General features: G+C 38.7%; 1 protein-coding gene across 1 annotated transcript; it reads left to right on the forward strand.

Annotated features, from left to right (window-relative positions):
* The first annotated feature begins 6,769 nt into the window (after positions 1–6,769).
* Positions 6,770–7,889, forward strand: LOC142180868 (uncharacterized). Its single transcript, XM_075252969.1, has 2 exons — positions 6,770–7,379; positions 7,840–7,889. Exons 1-2 carry the CDS (start codon positions 6,770–6,772, stop codon positions 7,887–7,889), a joined length of 660 nt encoding a protein of 219 aa, XP_075109070.1.
* Positions 7,890–11,139: the final 3,250 nt, after the last annotated feature.

Genomic DNA, 11,139 nt, shown 5'->3' on the forward strand with positions numbered 1-11,139 from the left:
TTACATTATGAAAATAAATTGAATAGCTCTGGGCTATTTGGAGTCGAGTACTCATGGCAAGAGCGTGGTTTCAGATTGATTTGAGCTGGTTCGAGATAAGTGGCTTGACTAACCTTGTTTGGGGGATCTTCCCCTTAGGATTTGGTATTACTGTTAATTGAAATGCCTTGTACGTGAGGTGACGAGTGCGTACTTGTGCTAATTGCTGGAAATCCGGTTTTTCTTAAGTAATTACTGGTATGTTTCTTTTCCTGTTTATATTACCTGCATTGAAAGCCTGTTGTTAGCTTAGGAAATCATGTCTAAGTGTTTTAATTGCCTTATTTGCTCAAACTGCTTTACCTGAATTCCATGCAGCATGCTAGGCTAGAATTACTTGTTTGCCTTGATATGAAATTGACATTTCTGAATATTTTCCTGATGCTGCTGTGTAATTACATTTGGGACTATGGAAGTAACCACTTTTCTACCTGATTTCAAATATAGCCTTTTTCAGTTTATTTTTCCCATTATTTTCTTATATATTCTAGCTAGTTTACTTAAGTTTTGGTTCATACTTAACAAAATTAATCACTATGTTTAGAGAGAGAAAATCCTCTCCCCTCTCTCTACTCACCATTACCCATTGAATATTGCCAACAAATCTCAGCAAAGAATTCAACAAATACTGGGGATTTATCACGGACCTTTATCCCACCAAAACCACCCGACATAGTAAATGATCATTCAATGTCTAGTAATCACTCTACTCCCATTAATACAAGTACCTCCTCTTTCAAAGAGAAACTACTCTCCCATAAAAATCTAACAAATGCCCCAATTAATACAAACACCACCGTATTGATCATTCCAAGCCAATGACGGATGATTCCTCCCACAAATGTATTTCCTCCAAATTAAAACACATCTCTCTGACAGTGGAAGATAGAGGAAGAATGTATACACCATGGAAATTCTCCATTATAATTAAAATCCCGAGCAAATGAGTCGTCTATCAATATCTCAAAAAAAATCCAAGACCTTTGAAAACCAAACGAAACCTTCCCATTAATCGATCTTGGATCAGATTTTTATGTAGTCAAGTTTACCAAAGATAAAAATATGGCCAAAGTTCTACAACATGGCCCTTGGTTTATCAACGGTCACTACCTCTCTGTTCGAAGGTGGGAGCCAAATTTTGTAGCCGCTAAGCTAATAAAGTTCACTCAGCCATCTGGGTTCGTCTTCCCCAATTACCCACATAATTCTACGATGGAATAATACTTGGTGGGATTGGGAACTCAATTGGTCGGCTACAACGCGTAGATGCTTGTACAAGCTCAACACTCAGAGGAAGGTATGCGAGATTATGTGTGCAAGTGCCACTAGACCAACCGGTCCAAACAACAATACAGATTGGCTCTCACATACAACAACCAGTGTATGAAGGAAAGAACTTTTTATGCAAAGTCTGTGGTAGACTGGGTCACACTGCATCAATATGTTCCTACACTACAATTGACCCAGTTAAACAGAGACAAGAAGGCCCTTGGGCCATCACCTCCACCTCCATAAACAAGGAAAAAGCAGTTGAAGAGCTATGGAAAATGGTCTCCTTTCCCAGAGGTAACGTGCAAAAATGATACGCAACCAGTGCATCTCATAACAAAGCACAAACGACACCCCCAGGTATAAATGGCAACATATTTGATGCAACATCAGGTAAGTTCCTAAATACCAAAAAGCTTGTTTTTAAATCTAAACACACTGAAGTCTTGAATCGACGTCTAAAAATGGATCCTTTTACAAACCTATCAACAATACTAATAGTGTTACCACAAACCCTAGCAAGGAAATCCATACTTCTAATAAGTCTTCATCGCTTCCCACTATTAATAATAATAATGTATTAATGCAGTTAGATGATTCCATCTATAGGGATTTGGACGGACAAAGTGCTAACCAATCTTCAATTTCTGATCAATTATTGATTCCAAGAAACCCCTCCCCTCCCCCTACCCTTGCATCGCCACGTGGAAAAAACGCTGCATGCAACCATACTAATCCTACTAAAACAGCGACCCCTTCCCCTAATCCCCTCTCAGGCACACCACCCCTATTACCTCTATTAACACCTAGTACCATTAATACACTCCTAGATGACTTGTCATCTACCCCCTGCCAAGTGGCCATGCAAACTAACCCACCAATAGCGGGTAACCTATGTTTGGAAGAAAATGATCAGGACATGCAAACACAGTCCATATTAATAGATACTCAATAATTAGTTCACGACCCCAATTTCCCTCATCCACTATGTCTTCTCCTACACACCATGAATATAGTACAACCTCATACCCAAAGGAAAATCCCTCTAAATCTACTATCTCAACACCATTGTCCATCCATCCTCTCCAGAATGGAGAATCAAATACCAAATCCCAATCTTTCGATATACGTAACCAATGCCCTCCCATAGGATCATCAACCAACGACATGGCTAGAACAAGGCCTTCAAGGCCAAACAGTCTTCTTCACTTTCAATATCCAGAACCAAGAAGTTCTATTTGTTCTTCAAAACCCACAGATTCTAGCACAACTAATTTCAGAGGGCATGAGGCTAGCGATGTCAAACTACATCAACCACCTTTGGTTGAAAAATGTTCTGGAACCAATAGCTCTAGCATTAGCACCTGCTATTCTCCACAACATGCAGGCTATTGGAATCTCCCACATCACTTCAACCCTTTGCAGAACATGCAGCTTCTTTACCAACTCCTGTTCTTTGTCCCACAGGATCAAAACACCCCACCCTTTATTAATGCATGACAACCTATTCCTTAACATTTTCCAGCTCCAATGGATATCCATCAGGCGCACCTACATCACCATCACAATGCACCCATACTAGGAGAGCAAGAAATAGTGGAACAAGATCTGAACATCCCACCACTAAACATAACATCATTCACAGAAATTCCAAATCTATGCAAAGTCAAAATCATGTTGTTCCAAGCGATGGAGGATAAGAAGTTTGTTTGCAAGTGCCCAATGGTGCTATACAAATGCTCCCTCGACATAAGGGCTCCACTAAACGAGGCAGTAGGCAAATTTGCCATAATACTAAGCCCATCTGTGAAGGGTGTCCTTATACCCCAATCAATGAGCCAACTCAGTGTCACCCCCTCCACCCAACAACATCGATCGATGAGTAGGCTCCCTAGTTTTATTATTTGGAACATTAGGGATGGTAATAATGATGAGTTGAAGTGTCACTTTAGGGATCTAATCAATACTCACAACCCTTGCATGGTAGCCCTTTTTGAAACTCGAATGTCCAATCATATAAGCACTAGAGATGAATTTCAATTTTCCAAGATGGTTAAAATCCCAACGCATGGCCAATATGGAGGAATTGCCATTTTATGGCATGACAACATTGTTCAACTCAGCCACATTCGTCTTGATGGATAGGAGATACATGCAATGATCCAGGTACTCCCAAACTACCAACCTTGGCGATTTAGTACTGTTTATACTAGTACTAATGTAAAATTAGGAATCAATTGTGGCTAAAACTAGAAAATATTGCTAATAATTATATGGGAATGTTGTTCTTAGGGGGTGATTTTAATGAAGTAATTAGATCAAAGATTTAGGGGGGGGGGGAAGACCTATCAATACATGGCTTCAGTCATGCATTCATCACTGTAATCTTATAGAACTTGGTTTTAATGGAGCAAAATACACTTGGTCTAATCAAAGACATAATCGCTCCGATCTAATTCTTGAAGGACTTGATAGGTGTTCCACTAAAGAGCGATGGTTAGAGTATTATCCTGATGCTAGTGTTACACATCTTCCAAAGACATACTCTGATCATACCCCCCTCCTAATTTCTCTCTCCCATCAGAATAGGTACCACACTCAACGTGTTTTCCGCCTTGATACCTATTGGTACCACCATCCAGATTTTAATTCTGTTGTTCTTGATACTTGGAATGGCCAAAACCTACCAAATGCCACTACTCTTTTTACTAATAAGGTTAAAATTGGGCTTCCACCACCTTTGGTGACGTCATTAATAAGAAGAAAACAATTCTAGCAAGAATTGTTAGGATCCAAAAATCCTCTAACTATTCTACTAGTGCCTTCTCAAAGAATCTTGAACAATCCCTTACTAATGAATATAGTGATCTTTTAAAAAATGAGGAAGATTATTGGAAACTTAGGTCTCGTATCAATTGGCTTAGTGTAGGGGATGCAAGTACTAAGTTCTTCCATATAAGTGTCCTTAATCAGAGACAAAAATACAGTATCTCCTTTTTCAAAGATAAGCATAACAACTGGATTAATGCCCCCGATAAAATCCTTCAACATACCTTCACATATTTCCAAAATATTTACCAAACAATCCATGACTCATCTAACTGGGCCAGCGTACAAACACCCTAACTTCCATATCATACACTGACTTAGCAGCCCTAGACAAACCTTTACAAAATTATGAGATCACTAGGGCTATTTTTTCATTCAAACCTTTCAAAGCTCCTAGCATGGATGACCTACACCTATTCTTCAACCAGAAATATTGGCGCATTGTTAAGAATACAATTTTTGATTTTATTGTCACTCCATCTTTGCAACTCACACCATCCCGGAGCAATTCAATACAACCTTTCTTAGTCTAGTCCCCAAATTTCCTAATACGAATAATCTTAAAACATTTCGACCCATTGGGCTTTGCAATACAATTTATAAGATTATTACCAAAATTATTGTCAACCGTATCAAACCCTTCCGTGAAAACCTAATTGGCCCTTTTCAATCCAGTTTTCTAAAAGGAAGATGTGCGTCTGATAACGCCATCATCATCCTAGAAATTATTCATTACTATAATAAATTAAAGGCACCAAGGTGAAAATCCTCCTTAAAATTGATTTGGAAAAAGCCTTTGACCGACTAGAATGGTCATTCATCCGTAGAGTCCTAGACTACTTTAACTTTCCACCACACATCACTAAACTTATCATGGCTTGTATTAGCACCTCCCGCATTGCTGTACTTGTGAATGACTCCCAAACGTATTTCTTCAAGCCATCAAGGAGGATAAGACAAGGTGACCCTATGTCCCCATACATTTTCATTCTTAGCATTGAGCTGCTATCTATCCTCATAAACCACCAGATTGATTTAACTCTTTGCGACCCTATCAAACTAAGCTCAACAGGTCCCCCTCTCTCTCACCTATTTTTTGCGGATGACTTAACCCTAATGGAAATAACCAATGAGAAATCTACCAACACAATCAAATGATGTCTTAATTATTTTAGCTCTCTATCAGGGCAAAAAATAAATCTTACTAAGTCTAAAATAATCATTTCAAAGAACTGCTCTACTAACCTCAAAAATTCCATTTCTAGCATCCTTAATATCAATGTTAGTGATAGCTTTTGGAAAATACCTGGCTTCCTAATTCTGATTAACAAACCTAGGCAAACTGACTACACATTCATCCTTGACAATCTCAATAAAAGACTGTCTAGTTGGAAAACCAAATTTCTCTCACTTGCGGGGCGAGCAACTCTAGTTCAAACCACCCTCATGCCCTCCCTAACCACGTTATGCAATACACTATGCTCCCTAAAAAAATCCATACACAAATTGACAAAATTAAACGTGATTTTTTGTGGGTCAGTAACCAAACCTCCAGAAAAATCCACAACATAAAATGGGACACTATCTCACTACTAAAACATGCTGGGGATATAGGAATAAGAAAATCCACTAACAAAAATACTGCCGCTATTACAAGCCTTACTTGGCGATTCTTCAACCACCCCTCTGCCATTTGGGCTAAAATTATCAATTCCAAATATGCTGGTCGTTACTCTAAAAACTCTCACTCCTTCATATGGAATAACATCCTCACAAGCTGGACAATTTATGAAAGTATTATTGTTTGGCATATTGGAGATGGTATAGACATTGACTATTGGCATGCAAACTAGATGCCTTACACAAAAAGCCTGCATAGCATGATTCAAGGTCCCATGTCACCTAATGATTTAAATCTCAAAATTTCAGACATTTTTAGCGATAAGTCATGAGACTTGTCAAAACTCTCTTTTGAACTCCCATCTCATATTTCAATTGAAATTCACTCTTTCACAATAACTAATGACTACCATCATATTGATACACCAATATGGGACCCCACGATAGATGGAGTTTTCAGCACAAGGTCTGTTTATCCCCTTATAGCTCCAAATAATACTCAAAACCCAAGCAAAATTTTTGCATGGCTTTGGAAACTAAAAACTTGGAATAAGATTAAGTATTTTCTATGGCAATGCTACCATGATCGCTTACCTACTAAAATCTACCTATTTCATATTGGGATTGATATATCCTTGTACTGCTCAGTTTGTAGCACCACTAAGGAAACACCACAACACATTTTTCTCTTCTGCCCAATGGCTAGATATCTATGAGAGGAACTAGGTGTTAACACGCAAACCCTTGACATCCAATCCATTTATTGGCTAGAAATTCTTTACAAATATAAGCCTCAAATTACTTGCCACTCCCTAACCTGGGACCGTCTCTTTTCCTTTGCACTTTGGCTTCTTTGGTTAAATAGGAATATAAACACCTTCCACAATCTTCGCAATCCTATAAATCATAATAATGTTATCTCAAGAGCCATGGAATATCTTCATTGTAGTAATATTAATTGTAGCAAGCTAGTAGACCTCTAACAATTATTACCAAATGGGAGCCCGCCACCATGCACCAAGTAAAACTGAATATTGATGGAGCTTTTATAGGTAGGTTTAAACAAGGAGGAATAGGAGGTATATTTAGAAAATCCATTGGAGAATGGATTCTAGGATTTAGTAAGAAAAGTTATGGACCTTCCCCACTATACATGGAACTTGTGGCATTATGCTACGGATTAAAACTAGCAAAAGATTATAACTTGACCAACCTCCAAATAGAGACGGATTCAACCTCTATGCCATCAATAATCGAAACTAACAATTACCCACCATATAATACACTTATCTCCACTTGCAGGTACTGGCTGAAGATGTTGGGGAATCCATCAATCCTACACAACTTCCATGAAGGAAACAAGGTAGCACATGAACTAGCACAACATGGAGTCAACCAAACCAACGTCTACTATAATCAGTTATATCCAGATGTCCTAGACTACTTAAGGGATGTTATAAAAGCTGACAAGGAGGGTATTAGTACTACTAGGAGCAATACCACTAATGTTGTTGTCTTAAATAGTTTGGCTATGCTTGGAAACGCTTTAATGCCTTCTTTTGGTTGTAACAATATTACTACTAGCACACCAATGTCTGCTCCCAATGGGAGGACAAGGCCATGTAACCCTACTAGTTAAATGATAAATAAAATTTTTCTTCATTTCCAAAAAAAAAAGTATTAGTTCATATTTAGTGATAAACTAGTTGTTGTGTGCTTTATTTTACTTCGTGCTAATTTTATTTGTGCTTTTCTCTTTAGTTTTTGTCATTAATTTCTTGTTTCTATTGTTCATTAGTTATTTTAACTTTTTGTTGAGTCACATAAACTCAATTATCGCCCCAAAGTTGGAAGAACCACTTAAAGTGTCTTGATTGAGTTTGATATCAACTTTCGATGTTCATCCAAGAGTGAAAAAAATGCTTGAGTAGTGAGATTCTTAGAGTGTGTGCCTAAAGCCATGTGCATTAGAGTGATACGCGAGTGGTAAAATTTGAGTGAAATATTTGAGGGATACACAAATGGAGTGAATTATAGAGGTCCTTTTATTTTGTTTTTTTAACATATTTTCTTTGTTTGTAGGTATTATGTCTTTGAGGAGTTACTTCAATTCCAAAGAAGGGAGTCTCTAATGAGACCATTATGGAGGCTTTACAAGCATTGATTATGAAACTAGACAACATGAAACATATGGTTAAGTCTCATGATAACCTTCATAGGCAATGGCAAGGCTTGTCACCTAATTCTTACCAAGGAGTAGGAACTAGTGCAACACCACAAAATAGTTCTACTCCTACCGCACCACACATTGAAAGGCTAATCAATCAAGCACATGTTGCTAACAATCAAGTACCAAGACATGTTCCACTTCCACAAGGTAGACAAGTAAGAGTTGAGCATCAACAACAACCTCTTATGCCACAACAATCGCAAAATAGCTTTGATTATGATTTGTACTATGATGAGCAATATGATGAACCGGTTAGAGTCCAAACTAGAAGGAATGGACAAGGAGGCTTTAGAGGGAGAGGTGGAAGGCATGGTAGGAATTTTCAAGGTAGAAACTTGAATGATGCTTATGATTATAATTATGATGAAAATGTTGGCAATATGGAACATGGTAGAAGGTGGGAGAAGAAGAAGACCGGGGTCCTAATAATATCAAGATTTCACATCCTACTTTTAAGGGAAGTGGTGACACCGAAGAATTTTTAGAATGAGAAATACAAATGGAAAGGATGTTTGAGCTTAACAATGTATCTGATACAAAGAGGTTCAAGCATGCCATTTCTAAACTTGTTCGTTATGCTTTTTCTTGGTGGGAGAAAGAGAAACGGGATAGAAATAGAAATGGAGATATTGCCATTAACTCTTGGGGGTTTCTTAGAGTGGTTATGAGAGCAAGATTTGTGCCCGAAGAGTATGTGAATGACTTGCTTACCAAATTATACAATATGAAACAAGGAAACAAGAATGTGGAGGCTTACTTTGAAGAGTTGGAGACCACTAGGGTTAGAACCAATCTTGATGATAATGGAAGACTCATGAATTTTAGATTTTTGGCGGAGATTGAGCATGAAATCTCTATCCAAATGACTTGGCACAAATTTGTTACTATACAAAAGGCACTCTAAGGGGCCATCAAGGTTGAAAATAAACTCCAAGAAGAGAGGCAACTCAAAGAGAGAAAATCCAAAAATTACAACACTCCATGGAGCGAAAATAAGAAAACTTGGCAATCTCTTTCAAATGAAAACAGGCCAAAAGTTGACTCCAAGTGGCAAAATGACAAAGGCAAACCAAAGGTGGAGGCTAAGGAGGGAGGTAACAATTCTAAACCTTATTTCCAAAATCCTAACTCTAGTAGGTGCTACAAATGTCAAGAATATGGTCATAAAATGAGTGAATGTCCTAATAGAAGAACCATAATACTTATGGAAGAAGCATATGAAAGGGAAGAAAGTAGAGAATCATGTGAAGAAGAGCAGAGTGTTGATGAAGTAGAATATGACACTCCTAACTTACCTTTATATGTTGTTAGGAGAGTGTTGAGCGCATAAGTGATGGAAGATATGATCCAAAGAGAGAACTTATTCCTTGGAAGGTGTAAGATTAAAGATCAAGTGTGTTCTTTGATTATTTATGGTGATAGTTGTACTAATGTTGCTAGTGCTTCTATGATTGACAAATTGAACTTGAGGTGAACTTAAAGTGACTAGACAAGTCTTGTTGAGTTTCAAAATTGAAAAGTATGTTTATGATATTCTTTGTGATATGGTGACCATGCAAGTATGTCATTTATTTTTGGGGAGACTATGCCAATATGACAAGGATGCTCTCCATGCTGGAAGGACTAATAAATATTTTTTTTGAGGAAAATGGCAAAAAAATAGTCCTTACTCCTTTGACACCATTTCAAGTGAGTGAAGACTATAGACATGACCTGGGAGACCGAGCGGAAGATGCGAAGCAGATATCCTCACATGTTTGAGGCTTCAGGTATGTTTTTTGACTCATTCGAGGATGAACGTTTGTTTAAGAGGGGAGGATGTGACGACCCGGCCAGTCGTCTCGTGAGTTACCGCTCCGTTTCCCCCATTTTTGCTTCTTATTGCTTTGGTTACCGATTCTATGTGTTATCGGGTTGGTTGGCTCGGGTTCGAAAAGGTTTTTAGAAGTTTTGAGACACTTAGTCTCTTTTGAGGAAGCTTAAGTTGGAAAAGTCAACCGGATATTGACTTATATGTTAGAGGGCTCGGATGTAAGTTCTGACGGTTCAGATAGCTTTTGGAGGTGATTTGGGGCTTAGGAGCGTGATCGGAATGTATTTTGGAGGTCCGGAATAGATTTAGGCTTGAATTGGTGAAATTGGAATTTTGGCATTTTCCGATTGATAGGTGAGATTTTGATATAGGGTCGGAATGGAATTCTGAAAGTTGCAGTAGTTCTGTTGTGTCATTTGGGAAGTGCAAAATTTCAAGTCATTCGAGCGTGTTTTTGTAGACTTTTTGATCAAAAGCGTAATTTAGAAGATTTTGGAATTTTTAGGCTTGAATCCGATGCGAATTTGGTGTTTTGATGTTGTTTTGAGCGTTCTAAAGGTTGGAACAAGTTTGAATGATGTTATGGGATATGTTGTCATGTTTGGTTGAGATCCCGGGGGCCTCGGGTGAGTTTCGGGTGGTCAATCGGATCATTTCAAGATGTTGAGAATTGCAGAAAATCTACTAAAGAGTTGCAGATAAATTGATCTTCGCGTTCGCGAGTAGACCCTCGCATTCGCGAAGGTTTAGCAGGTGAGGCTGAGGATTTAGCCTTCAGATTTGTGAGGGAGGATCTGTGTTCGCGAAGGGATGGGGTCTTATGCATCGTGTTCGCGAAGGGCTGGGGTCTTGTGCATCGCGTTCGCGTAGAGGAAGTTGAACAGCTGGGGTTCACAGTGATTTGTTCTTCGTGTTCGCGGAAGGGGAGTCGCATTCGCGGTGAGTAAGGGAGCTAGGTCTTCCCGTTCGCGAGAGGTAGGACTCGTTCGCGAAGGAGGAAATTTGGTCAAAGTCAGTTTGTGCTTTGCGGATGCGAGGCGTTGACCGCGTTCGCGAAGAAGGATTGGATGCCTGGGCAGAATGTTTAAATAGCCATCTTGTCCGCAATTTTGGGGTTAACTTCCACCATTTTTGAGCGATTTTGGAGCTTTTTGAAAAGGATTGAAGAACTGGGGCTTGTAATCGGAGACCTAGAATTTTGGATTTGAGAGGTCGTTTGTGGTTGGATTTTGATGCTTTTGGTATGAATGAACTCGGGGAGTGATAAGGAGTCTATTGATGTAATTTTTATCGAAATCCGAGACATGGGCCCGGGGGTCGAGTTTGGCCAATTTTGGGA

This window comes from Nicotiana tabacum, chromosome 5, assembly GCF_000715075.1.
Source record: "Nicotiana tabacum cultivar K326 chromosome 5, ASM71507v2, whole genome shotgun sequence".
NCBI lineage: Eukaryota > Viridiplantae > Streptophyta > Magnoliopsida > Solanales > Solanaceae > Nicotiana > Nicotiana tabacum.

Bases quoted from the DNA above. Each gene is read 5' to 3' on its own strand.
- LOC142180868 (XM_075252969.1), top strand. From the start codon at position 6,770: ATGCACCAAGTAAAACTGAATATTGATGGAGCTTTTATAGGTAGGTTT. The intron at 7,380-7,839 runs GTAACCCTACTA...CTTTGTTTGTAG, and splicing joins CAATGGGAGGACAAGGCCAT to GTATTATGTCTTTGAGGAGT.